The sequence below is a fragment of the Mustela nigripes genome, chromosome 11 (genome assembly GCF_022355385.1).
Source record: "Mustela nigripes isolate SB6536 chromosome 11, MUSNIG.SB6536, whole genome shotgun sequence".
In the NCBI taxonomy this organism is placed as follows: Eukaryota; Metazoa; Chordata; class Mammalia; order Carnivora; family Mustelidae; genus Mustela; species Mustela nigripes.
Window position 1 is genome coordinate 23,911,599 of NC_081567.1, and position 17,702 is coordinate 23,929,300.

General features: G+C 46.3%; 1 protein-coding gene across 2 annotated transcripts; it reads left to right on the top strand.

The window, feature by feature from the left end:
• The first annotated feature begins 1,550 nt into the window (after window positions 1-1,550).
• On the top strand, window positions 1,551-16,312 carry UMOD (uromodulin). 2 transcript variants are annotated; one of them, XM_059415202.1, is made up of 11 exons: window positions 1,551-1,740; window positions 3,221-3,418; window positions 4,818-5,594; window positions 5,692-5,799; window positions 7,172-7,380; window positions 8,388-8,536; window positions 10,439-10,684; window positions 13,200-13,362; window positions 13,965-14,046; window positions 14,779-14,820; window positions 15,978-16,312. In XM_059415202.1, exons 2-11 carry the CDS (start codon window positions 3,325-3,327, stop codon window positions 16,037-16,039), a joined length of 1,932 nt encoding a protein of 643 aa, XP_059271185.1. In that variant the 5' UTR covers window positions 1,551-1,740; window positions 3,221-3,324; the 3' UTR covers window positions 16,040-16,312. The 2 variants fall into 2 exon arrangements, with proteins under 2 accessions (XP_059271185.1, XP_059271186.1); XM_059415203.1 differs by having other exon boundaries at window positions 3,285-3,418.
• The last annotated feature ends 1,390 nt before the right edge of the window (window positions 16,313-17,702 follow it).

The following is a 17,702-nucleotide window of genomic DNA, read 5'->3' on the forward strand; positions in this document are numbered from 1 at the left end:
TCTACTGAGCAGGGAACACAACACAGGGCTCAATCCCAGGACCCCAACATCATGACCTGATCCAAAGTCAGATGCTTAACCAACTGAGACACACAGGTGCTCCTAAACTAGTTATTTAAAAAAATCTCTCTCTGGGGTGCTCTTTGGGAAGAGGTATCAAAATTCTTAAAACTGCACCACCTTGGGGCGCCTGAGTGGCTCAGGCAGTTAAGGGTCTGCCTTGGATTAGGTCATGATCCCAGGATCCTGGGATCAAGCCCCACATCAGACTCTCTGCTCAGCGGGAAGCCTGCTTCTCTCTCTCCATCTGCCACTCCCCTGTTTGGGTGCTCTCTCTCTGCCAAATAAATAAATAAAATCTTTACAAAATATATATTAAAAAAAAAACAACAAAAAACCACACCACCTCTTTGACCCAGAAATTTCAATCCTACAGAATTATCCTGAGGAGATAACTGTATAGTGCTGATGGTTACCCTACAACTAAATGAGACAGGATGAGAAAGTTTACACGCATTAAATTTTTCTCTATGGGACTGACTCTTAGAAAGGATTGCCATCTACGTGGGACTGGGTCAGGACCCATGGGCTTGAGCCCAGGCTCTGCCATTTTGACCCTTCTGACTATACATCAGCAAAGCAGTATTGACAGGTAGAATCGTCACACCACCTCTGTTCTCCCCATCTTCTCCTTTAACCACCATAACAATTTTTAAGAGATAAGTACTTTCCTTTTACAGATAACGAAAATGACCTCAGGAAGATTATTAAAGAAATGAGTCCTCTCTTGGGAGCCTGGGTGGCTCAGTGGTTTAAGCCGCTGCCTTCGGCTCAGGTCATGATCTCAGGGTCCTGGGATCGGGTCCCGCATCGGGCTCTCTGCTCAGCGGGGAGCCTGCTTCCCTCTCTCTCTACCTGCCCCACATCTACTTGTGATTTCTCTCTGTCAAATAAATAAAATAAAATCTTTAAAAAAAAAAAAAAAAGAAAGAAAAAAAAAGAAATGAGTCCTCTCGCACACAATAAATGGCTAATCGGGAGCCCAATGGACTGACTCAAAAGTCAGTCTCCTTAGTCTTGGAAGTTATCCACCTCCCTAGGGGGCCTATCCTCATGGAAACTTAGATCTCTTACTTTAGAGAATGGGTCTGGTCTGATGTCTGAATTATCTTCTGGCTTTGACCTTCAGCCATATATACCTCCTCTCCTGCTCATGTCCAGACCATAGAGGAGCTTGCTGAGCTCATGAGGATGGAGTGTGCCTTAGCAGGGTGCTCTCCCCAAATGACCACAGGTGCATGTCCTAATGGGGTCAATAAAAACTCTCTTTCACCCTAGCACACCCTGGCTTTGGATACATGCTTCTGCCTGGCTCTTTGGGTCCACCTTGTCCTTCTCAATGACCAAGAAAATGCCTAGTACCTTGGCATTGCTTTTCCAGTTAATTTCTAACTAAGGAATCTCTTTATGCCAAAAGGTACAAAATTGAGGCCTTATATTTGCAGGCACAAGTTTGACCCCCAATGTCAATCATTTGGGGTGTCAGGAAAAAGAACAACAATCTGACATCCTAGGACAGGAAAGTACTGTGCCCAAAGGGGAAAACATTCCACCCTCAAGAAAACAATCTCAAGAAACAGAACCAGAGAATAATTGGAGGAGAGACTGCCAACCAGGGGCAGATGGATATATAGGAGGCAAACACTCGTCAATGGACTAATTCTGTCTCTCTGGCTTCAGGTAAGGCTATCTACGGCTCTTTTCTCCTAGCCACTTCTCCCCACCTAGTTCTCTGCTGATTCCCTTTCTGTTTGAGAGAGAGGGGAAGTAAATGAAGAGACTGGACTCCTGGGTCAGTCCCAGATTGGGTCATTCCTCTGCTGACTACTGGCTTCATTGTCTTCGGTTGGTCAATCTCCCTCTCTTTGAGGCTGTGCTTTTCTAGTAACAATGACTATTTATTTCTTCATTCATTCAACAAATATCAGCAAAATCTCTACCAGGTACTAGGCACTGGGGATAGAGTAGTGAACAATAATAGCATTTGCTATATGCCGGGCCCTGCTTTGATTAATCCCCATGATAAAATGCAGTCAGTTATCGTCTGCCTCAGTGTTTTCAAAGTACAGGTCATGACCCATTAGTAGATCATGAAATCGTTTGTGGTTTATATCCAAAATTTTCTTTTAATTAAATGTTATCAACTATGTCAGCAAGCAATACATACAGTAGTTAAGAATTTTATAAAACTTACATTTGGTGTGTCTGTGTAAGTGTGTACACCATGTGTGTACCCATGCATACACACAGGCACCTACATCACGTAATGGCAAAAGATATTTTCCTTTTAACAGACTGTGGTCACAAAAGCTTGGAAAATACAGTTCCAGAACACAAGTTCTTTGATCACAGGGACTTCATACTGAGCCTGGCACATCCTAGGCACCCAGTTTGTAAAAGCAATGATCTGTATTTCATAGATGAGGAAATGAATTCTTAGCAAACTGTAATCCTTGCCCAGTGTTACATTGTTAGTGATTAGTAAAACAGGCATTTAGATGCCGGTGACAGCCTCCAGGTCCCACACATTTAACCACCATCTACTCCCCTGGTTTGCTGCTATAAAAATGGAGGCAATAATAATACCTATCTAGGGTTATCTGACCAATTGAGTGAAATAATAAGCAACTGCTCTGGAAGCACTAAAATCCACTGTGAAAATTAGTCATATCTCAAGCAACTTTGTAATATATGGGCTGCATGAAGTTGGGGCTCTTGCCTGTCCTATTCATGCTTTCCTTGGACTGTAGCTCCGTTTGGCACTTGGTAGCTACTCCATAAATGTTTGTTGAATGGATAAATGGATCTGGGCAAGTTGTAAGTATCCCAGCAGGGGATCGGGAGTGGGCTGGGAAAACCCAAAGCTGCCTCCAATAAGATGGTGAGTCCAGAACACAGGACTCCACCTTGCTGCTTCCTGTTCCAAATGAGACTCAGTTCTTCCAGATGCACTGAGCCTGGGAGAGCAGAGGCTAGTATGTGGGTGGGAGTAAGGGTGGGGTCACAGATGGGAAAACCACCAAAGCAAGGGCCCCAACACTGTACACTTGCTGTAGTTCATATAAATGGCATCTTCAGGAGTTGTACAGTACATGACCAAAGCACTCCTCTCAAAACACTGTGGGGAAGTAAGATCACCCCATCCATCTCTGTTCCACAGGACTCCAGGCATCAGAGACAGGGAGGAAATCCCAAGGGATCAACCTGTCTTTGCCTTTGGGCAGGTTCTCCCCAGACCAGAAGTAACTCTGAAGAGCAGAAAGAATGGGGCAACTTTCCTCCCTGACCTCAGTGTGGACGGTAGTCACGGTAACCTCTTGGATCATCATAGCTTCATTCATTGACACCTCGGAAGCAAGTAAGTGGGGTGTATGTGTATGTCTGTGTATGTATACATGTGTGTGTGCAGGGAACAATGCTGCTGTCCACAGAGGAGGTCCAGCTCCCTCTCCTATATTGCTTAGTATTTGATTTATTCTAAACCCATTTTTTATACTTTAATGTATATAGGACTCAGGTGGGAATTTTGCTAAAATGCAGATTCTGATTCAGTAGGCCCTGTCTAGGGCCTGAGATTCTGCATTTCTGACAAGCTCTCAGGTGAAGCTGATGCTGTGGTCCTTGGATTACACACTGAGAGGCAAGAGTCTAGAACACACTAAGGTCCCCTAGCACTTTACTGGAAGGGAAAGAACATATTCAACCCCACTGGAGATCTGAACACACCTAAGTAGCTCCCAAACACCTTCCCCTGGATTCTTTTTTTTATTTTAAAGTTTTTATTTATTTATTTGACAGAGAGAGATCACAAGTAGGCACAGAGGCAGGCAGAGAGGTGGGGGAAGCAGGCTCTCTGCTGAGCAGAGAGCCCGAAGCGGGGTTCGATCCCAGGACTCTGAGATATTGACCTGAGCTGAAGGCAGAGGCTTAACCCACAGAGCCACCCAGGTGCCCCATCCCCCTGCACTCTTATGAGGTCATTCCACTGGTCTTGCATTATCCTCCTAGCTTTCAGCTTCTCCCTGGAGAAAGGAGCTGGGCTTCTCCCCTGAGTTGGAGTACTTTGGGGCACAGTAAATGCCATTTCAGTGTCATGATTAAGAGGTTAATAGCATATACTCTGTGGTCCTGCTGCCTAGGTTTGTGTCCTGGCTCTGCTCCTTACCAACAAAGCAAGTGGCTTAAACCCTTGGAACCCCAGTTTGCTCATCTTTAAAATTAGGGTAAATACAAAAGCAATCCTACAGAGCCGTTGGGGAGGATTCAAGGAGATAATGAATGAAAAGCACAATCCCAATGTCTAGCATATAATAAGTGCTTAATAAATGACAGCTCGTTATCTTCATTGTTTTTTACTGTCATGGAGAACATCACACAAAGTGTGACAGCCCCTTTCAGGGAGAGTAGGCGAAGTCTTCAGAAGGGAGGCAGAGAAGATCTGGGCAAAAGAAATTAATGTTCAAAGGTGGGGAAGGGGCAACAGGGTTACCTAAATCTTACCAAGTGTCAATAACTCTGTATGATTCCTCTGAATGTGGAAATGTAGATATTTTGAAAGAAGACACAGTTTGAAGCAATGCTGAACACAGAAGAATGCACAGTGGAATCATTGGGGGAGTTTTGTGTTTAGTTGTTTTCGAAAGACTCATCCAGGGACCAAATCTTAAAGAATACGGTACCCTGAGGGATGCAGGAGGACTGTGAGTGACCACTGGCCCCGCTGCCCCCACACTGAAGCTGGGCTCTTCTGTCCACAGGAAGCTGCTCTGAATGTCACAGCAATGCCACCTGCATGGAGGACGGGACTGTTACAACATGCTCCTGCCAGGCGGGTTTCACGGGCGACGGCCTCCTGTGCACAGACCTGGATGAATGTGTCATTCCTGGGGCCCACAACTGCTCCGAGGGCAGCAGCTGCGTGAACACGCTGGGCTCCTACTTGTGCACCTGCACTGCAGGTTTCCGTCTGACGCCTGGGCTGGGGTGCACCGATGTGGATGAGTGCGCCCAGCCGGGGCTCAACCACTGCCACCCCCTAGCCACCTGCATCAATACCAAGGGCAATTACTCATGTGTCTGTCCTGCGGGCTACCTGGGGGACGGGCAGCACTGCGAGTGCTCCCCGGGCTCCTGTGGGCCGGGACTGGACTGTGTGCACGAGGGTGACACACGGGTGTGCGTGGACCCATGCCAGGAGCACCACGTTCTAGATGAGTATTGGCGCAGCACAGAGTATGGGGCAGGTTACACCTGTGACCTGGGCCTGAGTGGCTGGTACCGCTTCATGGGGCCAGGTGGTGTGCGCCTGGCAGAGACCTGCGTGCCGGTCCTGCACTGCAACACGGCCGCAACCATGTGGCTCAACGGCACGCACCCGTCCAGTGACGAGGGCATAGTGAACCGCAAAGCCTGCGCACACTGGAGTGGTCACTGCTGCCTGTGGGACACGTCCGTCCAAGTGAAGGCCTGTGCTGGTGGCTACTATGTCTACAACCTGACCGCACCCCCCGAGTGCTATCTGGCCTATTGCACAGGTGAGTGGGCGCCCCATCCCCACACTCCAGACCTGGGTGGGCATCACAAGAGCCCAGGGAGCATCCCTGTTGACCGTCTGTGTCTATGATCCCGTAGACCCCAGCTCCGTGATGGGGACATGTGAGGAGTGCAGTGCAGAAGAGGACTGCAAATCGGATGATGGCACATGGGGCTGCCAGTGCAAACAGGACTTCAACATCACTGGTGAGGCCAGTGGGAGGAGGCCACCGTGCTGAAAATGTCAGCAACTGAGGGAGGGACAGATTTCTATGTGTGAGTTGGAAACATGTAAAGATGATGCAGGGCTGTATATTATCCCATCCGAGTAAAAAGTGGGCCCAGTTATATCTGTTAAAACCAGGAGACACCCAGGGACACCTGGGTGGCTCGGTGGGTTCATCCTCTGCCTTCAGCTCAGGTCATGATCCTGGGGTCCTGGGATCGAACCCGGCCTCGGGCTCTCTGCTCAGCAGGGAGCCTGCTTCCCTCTATCTCTGCTGCCTCTCTGCCTACTTGTGATCTCTCTCTGTCAAATAAAGAAATAAAATTAAAAAAAAAAAAAAACCAGGAGACCCCAAAGCTCCCAGAGCTTTGGGGACCTCCTTGCCCCCAGCTTCTTTCTGGGGCTCCCACACTACAGCACAGGTGGCTGCCACTTGTTGGCCTAAGGCTGCCCAAGCCCTATTTCTACAGCACAAGAACACAGGACTGGTGACCAGCCTACAGTTTCAAGGGCTGGGCCTTCCACTGACCAGCAGAGACAAGCAGGGCTCTGTGGGTCTCCAAGCCTCAGTTTCCCCATACATACAATGATTGAAGCAGGCTAGTATCTCCCAAACTTCAGTCATGATTTTAGTCACATCCAAATACTAATTTTACAATTTTGTTTTTTCCAAGTACTACCTAGACTGCAATTTTTATTATTAACTTGTTCTTCTTTAAACTGGTTAAATCCTTCTTTTAAATAGGACATTTATGGTCACTGCTGTGTCTGTGGCAAGTAACACTTTAGATAGAAGGTAACAGTAAAAATGAATACAATGATAGAAAATTATTAAATCCCAGCAGGTGTGTAATACTTCAATTTTTAAAAAGTTAAAACAAAATCCAGCTGGATGTCATTGTGTGCCCCAAACACTGAGCCTGATGTCTGCACTCTGTTGTTTTAAAAGGGAAATTAGCAAGTGTATAGCATTAAAAACATTAGTAGCTAGTGTGGATTATACAAAAAGGATGGAAAGATAATGAGATTAATGTGTGTGTTGTTTTGTTTAATTTTACTGAGACTCAGTGTATTTAATTTTGGGAGGTGAACAACCAGAATATTGTTTTTTGTACACAGTCCCATACTTAGGGTAATATGGAGCTGATGGTTGGCCAATTGGATCCATGCTTGGAATCCAGTCTTTTGTCTCCGTCCCTCTGAGAGAGGAGATCACAGCAAGATGAGACAGGAGCTAGTCTGAGTGTCCCGAGCTGATGGCCAGCCCGACCAGCTGGGCCTGGGCCCCGGGGATGTGCTGGACCCTGAATTGTGGTTACAAGTTTCCAATCCTGCTTTCCCTGCCGATTTCAGATCCCTCCCTCCTGGAGCGCAGGCTGGAGTGTGGAGCCAATGACATCAAGGTGTCCCTGAGCAAGTGCCAGCTGAAGAGCCTGGGCTTTGAGCAGGTTTTCATGTCCCTGAGTGACAGCCAGTGCTCAGGCTTCAGTGAGAGGAGTGACCGGGACTGGATATCTGTGGTGACCCCAGCCAGGGATGGCCCCTGTGGGACGGTGATGATGGTATGTCCTGGCCAACATGGGACAGGGTTAGAGCACTGCCTGGTTCAAGCCCCAGGTTTAGCATTTCCTAGTCATATAAGCCCAGCTGTGCCTCAGCTATAAAATGTTTATAGTTTCCTCAACTATAAAATGGAATAATGATACTAGTACTTACTACACAGGGTTAAGAGAATTAAAGGAGTTAAGGTGTGTGAAATGATTAGGACAGTGATTGGCACAGTGTAAGTGCTTAGTAAATGTAAGTTTCAATAAAGAGAATGATCCATGATGATAGTTCCCCATTTTACCGATGGGAAGAGAAGGGCCTGGACTGGGCAGTGCGTCATCTCAGCCAGCAGGTTCAGAAACCTGAACTGGGCTCAGCACTGTTCAGCAATGGGCTCAGAAACAGGTCTGTCTGTCTTGAATGGTCCTTGAAGACAAGGTCTGCATCACTAGTGTTCAGAGAACTAGGACCTCTCCTCCAGAAAACTCCTCAGAAGGGACCCGGAGCTCAATGTTTGAGTAGAACACTGCTTCTCCAATTCCCTCATCCCCCAAAAAGAAAAAGAAAGAAGACAAAAAAAAAAAAAAAAAAAAAAAAAGGAAGAAATCAATTGTTATTTGCTTAGCACAGCCTCTGAAATTCCAGCATTAATAATGAGTCTGGACGTGGTTTTAAGTCTTTTTAGTGTTTGAGAGGAGACATGATCTAATTTGAAGAGCCCAGGCTTATTAGATCCCACATACTGTGAGCAAGTTACTCAAGAGTTACTGTTTCTGTGAACCCCCATCTCCTCATGATGAGGCAGGGAGATAGCTGCCCTCCTCTTAGGGTCATGAAGGAGCTAATGCAGTCATGCAGGAGGAATGTTTAGCTCAGGGCCTGGTTCATATATGGCTGCTGTCCCAACTTTTGATTTTAACAGCCGGGAGGGCAACTCACAGGTGGCCAGAGAAACCGCTTTGGTTTTGAGTCCTACTCAGATTCTCATGCCCTTCTCTCCCACTCCCACCCCCCAATACAGAGGAACGAAACCCATGCCACATACAGCAACACCCTCTACCTGGCAGATGACATCATCATTCGTGACCGCAACATCAAAGTCAACTTTGCATGTTCCTATCCCCTGGACATGAAAGTCAGCTTGAAGACCTCCCTGCAGCCAATGGTCAGGTATGGCCAGAGAGGGTTGCCCCTGGCCATCTCTACCCCCACAACCACTTAACCACTAGGTCCTCAGCTTCCCTGTTAACCACCAGCCATAAGTTGCTGGGTCGGGGGGGCTGGGAGGCAGTATTTCCAATGGAGGAGTCCAGTGTGGAAGGAAGGACCCCAGAATCAAATCCAGGCTCTGTCACATACTAACCAGATGTGTTTTTTTCCAGCTCTGGAAATTGATAGCCCCACTCTGGATATCAGTCTTCTCACCTGTGAAATGGACCTAAAAGTACTCGTACTGCCTTTCTTAGAAGCACAACAGTGCTTGGCATATGTGAATTAACTATGAGGGCCTCTGGCTTATCAGAGGGCAGGAGTGGTTGGATCAGATGGAAGGAGGGAGGACTGTAGGTTCAGACCTGCTCTTTATATGAGAAATAATTCATATGCCTTGTTTGAACCTTAGTTTCCCTTCTTCTCTATAAATAGGAATTTGATTAAAGAAGGATTTATAAATTATGCCTCTTAGAGTCTGAGGGTCTTTAAGGAAGTATGTCTGGGGATGCCTGAACAGTGAACCAAAGAATTTCCATCCATATTGGGTGCCACATGAGATTTATTAAAAAAATAAATAAATCAAAGGGTCCTGTTGCTAAATAAAATTGAAAATCTCTGAGTAGGGAGAATCACAGGCCAATGATGCTAATGTTGGAAAAATTATAGTTGTAACTATAACAAGCATTTATCAAGAGCTCATTATATATCAGACATTGTGTTAAGTGCTCTATAGGAAACATCTCATTGAAATCTTAAAGTACCTTAAGAGGTGTAAGTATTTACTACTATTATTACTATTACTCCCATTATACAGATGTAGAAATTGAGGTTCAGAGAAGACTGAGTAACCTGTCCAAAGTTAAGAGTCTAATAAGTGACAGAGCTGGAATTCAAACCCAGGCCATCATGCTTAGAGCCCTCACTCTACCATGACCTTCAATACGCAACTCATCTATGACTTCATGTTCTCTGGGCCAACCAGACTCAGGGAAGGGCACTAGGTACTGATGAGAGTGTGTGGCTGACTTGGGGAAAGAAGGCTGCTTATTGTCTGCCTTTGGGTGGAGCATCATCTGGCCAAGCAATGCCCTCGAGCAATGTGGCCAGGTCTCAGGCCTGAGAGACTTCAGGAAACAACATACCTATATGGAGATGTCTTTTGATTTGAGCTGGAAATCTTGCCCTAGTCCAAATCTGAGTCCAAACCAATAACAGAGTTCTCACCTGCAAAATGGACTTCTGTATTACTGAGCTTTTATCATGTGCCTTATTTCCTAGTGAATCAGTCTTACAGTGTCCTTTATTGGCTCATCCTGTGAAGTCTCATTAGTGTAGCTGTTTTCAATGTGGTTAAAAACAACCCATTTACAAACCCCCCACCTTCTGCTATAGGTGGAGCCAGAACTCTGATCTAGGCGGTAGGACTCACAGCCATCCCTTTTAACTGTCCCAGGTTGAGACCAAAGAAGGAATGTAGGTGACTCCCTTGAGAATTTCTTTACTGGACTCCTTGAAGGCAAGGGCCACCAAGGGGGGGTGGTGTGTGGACATGTTACAAAAAATGTGGTCTCTAGATCAGCAGCATCAGCATCACACGGGAGCTTGTTAAAGATGCAGAATCTTGATCTCTACTTGAACCTACCAAACTAGAACCTGCATTTCAACAAGATCCCGAGGTGACCCACCATGTCTGCTCATCACAGTGGGCAGCCATTGCAGTGGTTGGTGGGTTCTAGTCCTTCTGCTAGATAAACACGCACAGAGCTGCCAGGGACCACCTGGGACCACAGACCAGAAAGGGTGGCCCAACTGTTGCTGTTCTCAGCTCTGGTTTTCTCACCAGCCCCTCTCCCCCGACAGCGTTCTGAACATCAGCGTGGGTGGGACAGGCATGTTCACCGTGCGGATGGCACTCTTCCAGAGCCCCACCTACACAGAGCCCTACCAAGGCTCATCTGTGACCCTGGCCACAGAGGCCTTTCTCTACGTGGGCACCGTGCTGGATGGGGGTGACCTGTCCCGGTTTGCACTGCTGATGACCAACTGCTATGCCACACCCAGCGGCAACGCCACAGACCCCTTGAAATATTTCATCATCCAGGATAGGTAAGGCCCATGGATGGAATTCTGGGGCAGAAGGAGGCAGCCTTTGGATTTGGATTTGGGAGAAAGTACATCTTTATATTCAATCACCTCTAGCTGAAATTTGGCATCACCAGCCATTATGAACACGGGCAACAAACCATAGAAGTATTAGCAGGACACGTGAAAATATTTACACGTCAGTACTTTTTAGTTACTAGAGTATTAGAGTTTTTACTAGAAATTATTTAATATATTATCAAATATATATCTTTGTAAATATATTTATATAGAATAGATTATGTAAATATATAATGCATATATCAAATGCTCTAATATCTTGAGAACTATGCTTCAGCTGAACTGGTTTCCTTTAAAACCTTAGGTACATTACTTTATGAATTTAAAACATTATTTTTGAAGAGGGAGGCAGAGGCTTCACCAGAAGGCTACAGGTGTCCAGGGCTCAAGAAAAGACTAAGAAACCTGACTGGAAGGTGCACCCACCCAGGGTAGGGGGCAAGCTGGCACTTGGCTGGGAGGACTGAGCTAGAGACACAGTTAGGACCAGTTGTAAAAGGGAGGACACAGGTGTGCTACTTTCCACTCCAGCAGCACTGGAGAACCGTCGACCACACTGAGAGGAAGTAATTCACATTGTCATTCAAATCACAATAGCAGTCTTTTGAAAGCTTACTGTGTGCCTGGGTCTGTGGACAGCACAGTGAATAGAAAGGACAAAACTCTCTGCCCTCATACGGCTGATATTCTAAGAGGGGGGACCAATAATTAAACAAGATGAAATGTGTAGCATGTCAGTGGTAAGGGCGCTATAGGAAAAACCCAAAGCAGGGAAAGGGAAGGGGCATATGCTATTTAATAGCATAGTCAGAAAAAGCATCCCCAAAAGGCAGTGACCTATTCCTGTTTCGGTTCTTAGAATCTGTCTGGTTACATCAAGGGAAAAGTATCAGTTGGGTGCTCATTTGACATATATATCTGTTATTGCTAATCCCCTCTGCAACAGAAAGAAGTCTACTTTAGGGCCTTCCGCTGTGACAGGAGCTAACTAAAATTTAATAGCACTGTTTTACTTTGCATTTATCCATAAATACCCATGTTGTGCTTATGGCAAGTGATGCTGGTTTGCTATCTGTGGTCAGGATCTAAAGATTCTTCTAAAAAATAGATGTATTCTCCAATAAAAATGTAAATATATTTAATGCACAAAGCAAGTAAATTCTAATAACACAGATGCTGGGAAACAAAGAAAAATATACACAAAGGTGGTTTCTAGGTAAGACCAAAAAAGCAAATTTGGAAAGGGGCACTGATGGAGATTAGAGCATCATGGAGATTTGGGTCCACATCTTGGCTTTGCTATTTCTTAGTCTGGAGACACAATTCATCTCATCTCTCTAAATATTCATGTCCTCATATGTGAAATAGGCATAAATACCTACTGTGCAGGGATTGGTAAACTTTTTTTTTTTTTTTAACCTGAGTAAAAACACTGAGTATGTACGTTGTGGGACACTTGGAAAGTTCTGAAAAGGAAGCAGGAAGAAGTCCTGGGTGTGCCTGTGTTTTTGTCTGGGTGTGGGAGCTGGGTTGGGAAGCACTAGTCCAGGAAAGGTGGCAAACATCTCAGGACATGTAAGGAAGAGGCGACTGGAGAGACAGCGAGGGGCAGGAGGGGAAACTTGGATGCCCTGCTTAGGTTGCGTGCATGGGGCCTTCAGGGGGCGGGCCCCTGAACCTCAGGGCTTTCGTTGTGCCAAGTGGAGTCTGCATTTTCACAAAAAGATCTGAATGGCTTGCACAAAGCAGAGAGTTCCCTTCTCAGTTCTTCCTCTGTGTAGTGAGCATTCGGACCCTCTCCTAAATCAATTTTGAACAAATCATGTAAAAAAGCAGAGAAAACACCCAGTGTGCCTGCCCTTGTATCCTGATCCAGCCCAGCACACACATGATCTCTGCATGTGCAATTTTGAGTTTTGGTGCAACTGTGTTGCTTGTGCAATTATACAGATGGGCATGCGTGCATAAACACACACACACACACACACACACACACAAACACACTCTGCCTTTTGGTCATTGCCCCTCAGGACTTATAAGTGCCACTGTTATCATTAGAACTGGGCACACAGGAGGTAGCCAACAAATGGTAGGTAATGATCCTGAATCTCAATTCTTGGGAAATCAGAGGTGCTGACTTTATAGCATAGTTTCAACCCTGTGCTGATGATATTTTATTTCAGCATTATATATATGCATTATAGATAGATAGCATCTACTATGTGTCATATACTGCAGTATGCTCTTGGAAAGGTTAACTCATTTAATCTTCCCAGCTATCTTATGATATGGGTTACAAATAGTATTTCCTGTGTACAGATGGGGAATGTGGGGCACAGAGAGATTAAGTTGCTCAAGGACACATAGCTAATAGGTGGTGGAGTGAGATTTGAATCCAGGAGGTTTGGCCCCAGAGTGCCTGCTTAACTAACCACGTTATGTGACTTAACCCTCCCAGATGTCCACGCACTAAGGACTCAACCATCCAGGTGGTGGAGAATGGGGAGTCCTCTCAGGGCCGATTTTCTGTCCAGATGTTCCGTTTTGCTGGGAACTATGACCTGGTCTACCTGCACTGTGAAGTGTATCTCTGTGACACCTTTACTGAAAAATGCAAACCTGTGAGTTGCCTTTCCTCACTCAGGCTGCCTGCCATGATCTCCCCCTCACCTGTCTTCCATAACCAAAGACATTTGGCCACAAGGTCTAAAAGAAAACAAACATTATTGTTGTGTTTCTCTTTTAGTCCAGGAACAGAATGTGCAGTAAGATGGGGTGGGCAGAGCCAGGTAGGAGACCTAGGCCGTTGGGAAATCAGGCGGGATCAGCACAGTGCGACAGGCTGGTAAATGCTCTGGTTTGTCTGCAAGCCTGTGTTCTCATCGTAGAAGCTGACAATTTAAAGTACCAGGTGCACCTTATCTGTGTTAACTTTCTAATTCTTGGCAGTAACTAAAGGGGAGACATTTTATTAGCTCCCTTTTCTATATGAGGAGAGCAGTTCAGAGAACTTAAGTGACTTTCCTAAGATCAAACACCTAATGAATGGCAGAGGTGGGGCATGAGCCCAGGTATACAGATCTCCTGACAACTCCCTAGACCATCCTCAAGCCCCAGCCTGAGGCAGGAGGAGACCCCTGTAAGGAGTGCAGCCCACTCCCCATGGTAGCACCACATTCAGTCTCCCTCATGGAAAGGATTCTTTGTTGCCCTCTTCCTGCAGACCTGCTCCAGGACCAGATTCCGCGGTGGGGGCATCATAGACCAAACCCATGTCCTGAACCTGGGTCCCATCACACGGAAAAGTAAGAGAGCCACTCCCTCCCTCAGGTTTCTGGTGGGGAATAGTCTCTGGAGATGAGAAGGGATGACAGAACCTGGCACATGGATCTTACTGGGTTCTGAAGAACCAGAGCAAGTAGATTCTGTGAGGGCAAGGTGGACTACAAGCTGCCTGCCTTTTACCAGTTCCTAGTCATTCAATCATTCTATTGCACAAATTTGTTCTTGTACCTCCTGTGTACTAGGTCCTGTGCTAGCGGGTGGGAATCTTGTGGTGAGCAAAAACAGATACAGACCTGGTTCACATGTAGCCTATAGACCAGTGGAGCAGTCGTTATTCAGACTGAGGAAGGATTAACAAAGAGGGGTCAGGGAAAGAGAACCCCAGACAGAGGGTACAGCATAGGCAAAGGGCCTGTGGTGGCACAAGTGAGGGGGTGGGTAACCCAGCCTGCTAGAGGAACTGAGAAAAGGCCAGGCAGGCTGTAAAGAGGAAGAGGTTGGTATGGGATGAGCTGCTACAGGTGGGCCCAGACCAGGTGGGAATTTATCATTGTTGCTAAGGTTTGGGACCTTTCTCCTAAAAGTAGTGGGGAACTCCTAAAGTGTCCAAGACAGAGAAGAGACATGATTTGATCCAGATTCAGAAAGACCACTCTAGCTGCAACAGGAGAGCAAACTAAAGGTATATCCCTCAGGCTTCTTGCCATCTGCATGCTTTCTCCTTGCACTAATCCTTTTCTTTCCCTTTACAGATGTCCAGGCAGTAGCCTCAACGGCTGCTTCTAGCAGCCTGGGTAAGTTCAGATCCTCATTTCAGGAGGACTTGCATTAGAACCTTCCTCAGGGGCTTTTATATGTGGGCCCAGGATGTGCTGGAGTGCCTGGCCTGCTTGGCCTGAGCTCTGAAGAGATGACTGCATCTGTAGAAATGCCTGGTCCTGGGGCTGTACATATAGGTACATACACCTGTGCTGTCCCACAGTAGTGCATATGTGCACACGGACAGGCGTACAAAGACAGGCATGCAGAGACAGGAACACCAGGATGGACATCATGCAGACATGTCTGTGTGCACACACACACACACACCATGTCACATGCGTATGTTCATATCTGCACACACAGAGGCATAGAGAGCTGCAGCTGCGCGCACGCATATTTGCAAGGGCAGACATACACATACTTCTACAAACTTATACCCTGTAGACATGCACACGCTAGATCTGTACCTTGGGCACTTCCTGAATCTTTGTGACTCATCTCTAACACCTTTTGTAGGATTCACTCAATAGGTGACAAATAGATGTTGAGTGCTACTACATGCCAAGGACCATGCTTAGTTCTGGGATGAACACACTAGACAAACAAGAAGCTCTGTTTCTCTGCCTCTCTGACCACAGAGGCCAGGGAGAGCTGGCACTTTATGGCCTTTGATTTTCACAGACACTGACTTGTCTGAAAATCTGAATGAAAAGTGAATTCATGTAAGTGTTGCCCTTCTCAGCTCTTGGCATCTACATCTGAAGGAGTCATTACACCAACCTAGTGTTTTACCTGAGCTAGGCCAACCCTTCACCAGTGAGCTTGGAGTTGAAGATTCAAGATGTTCTTAAGAGGCTCATCCTCTGTGACTATCCCAAAGTCACCAAGGATGGTTGAGTAGGTTGGGCACTGCACATGAGTGTCCTTTTGAGGGGCTACCAATCCTAGTGTCAGAGGAAAGACTGTTTTCTTCAATCTGGTCCACTTGGGAGGGCACTTTTTTTTTTCTTTTTCCACCCCAGTAGAACCTTTTTCTAATTGGTTTTCAGGGCAGATAAAAAAAAAGGTTGCCTTTTCTAAATGATCAGCCCAGAGAGGGTGTCCTTTCCTAATTGGTCAGTCTAAAGGTGGCATCTTATGTTAGTTCTGTATAAAGGTAACAGCAGCCCTGTAATTGTTTTCTTTGCAGGGTTCCTGAAGGTCTGGCTGCCTCTGCTTCTGTGGGCCACCTTGACCCTGATGTCTCAGTGACTGGCAGCTGGAAACCCTGTGCTCTGTGGCTTCATTTCCTGATGGCTGGGGATGATGCAGCTTAGTGCTCCAGCCACAGAAAAGGCAGCTCACACTTCAGTCAAGCTTGCCCCTCTTCCCCGCCACCCCACCCACTTTAATCTTCACTGCTGCAAAATATTCTCTATTTTCAAATTCTGCCTTCTCTCAAAATGGGACTTATGATGTGTCTGCACATAAGGTTCCATGTCTCTTTGAAGAGTATGGCAAAATAATTATAATTTTAAAAGCTCAGTCTTTGAAGTCATTCATTCATTCAACAAGGATTGATTGAGCACCGTGTATATGTAAGACCTAATCAGAGAGCTGAGCATCGTGTGGTGAAAGAAACCAGACTGCATCCCTGCACTCATGGTGCTCACACCCTGGTTGGAGAGACTGGCTTCAACTGGTTCTGGCGTACAACCTCAGATAAAATACACAATGTCTCTGAGCTTCGTCCATCCATTCTTTCATTCATTTTTCCATGCATCCATTTACTCAGAAATATTTGCTGAGCACCTCCTATGTGCCAGCCCTGTCCTAGCTGCTGGGGATACAGCAGGGAATGAGCCACACACCATCCCTCCCTTCCTGGAGCATACAGTCTGGCAGGAAAATGAGAACTTGAATGGGGATTACAAGTGTGGCAGGCATGGAAGAAATGGCAGAAATAGAAAGTGTAACTGGGGGCTGCTGCCGCTCTATAATAGAGATTAAAAACGATGCTTTCACAGGGTCCATTCAGCTTTGCAGAAACATTTAGGTGAGCATCCAGTATGCTCTAGATGCTCACCAAAGGTACTGGGGAGACAGGAGTAAATAAGACAGACACAGTCCCTATCTTCAGAAGTCTCAGAGTATTTAGAGGTAATGTATGACCTATCCCAGGGATTTCCTCCCTCCATTGTACTTGTCTCTCTCCATCCAGAAGATGTAGGCCTGCGTGCACAGCCACAACAGCAGTAGCAGTGGAAAGCAGACCCATGACCTCTATTGGGCAGGGTTGCTTCATAAGAGGGGCCTTCAGGAGGCTCACTGACGGCACAATCAAAAACTAAGAGGCTACTGGGCCCAGGAGACCCAGATATTTCAAGGGCTCTGGACTTCTTTGTCAAGGTCAGTGGAAGCCAATGCTGATGGGAAATGTCTGCCCTGACACCAGCTGCTTTCCAGGACTCCGGCTGTGACTTTCCAGGACAGACCAAGGTCCTGTTGCGTTAGTAGAGCCTTCTGATCTCAGGGAAAACCACATGTGTGTATCAGCAAACAGGGACTATGGGGATATGTATATTAAGTTACAGGACCTCACAGGGAGACACGCAGACATGCACTGAATCCCTAAACCTGCTGCCTTTACAGAAGAGCTTTATGGAGAACTTCAGTGCTGAGCCCAGCCCTGTCTATGGTTAGTAGAGCCTGGCTGGATTGTGTGCAGATTCACTTTGACCCAGGTACAACAGAACATGAGGAAAAATAAAAACAGGGGCCAAATGCAAGAAACAGGGAGAAGAAAACACATCAGAATTAATCCCTTTGTCCCTCTATTCCTTTCCTTTTTTCTTTTCTTTCCCTTCCTTTCCTTTCCTTTCCCTTCCTTTTCCTTTTTTTTACTTTCTTGGTTTTTTTTTCTTTTTATCACTTA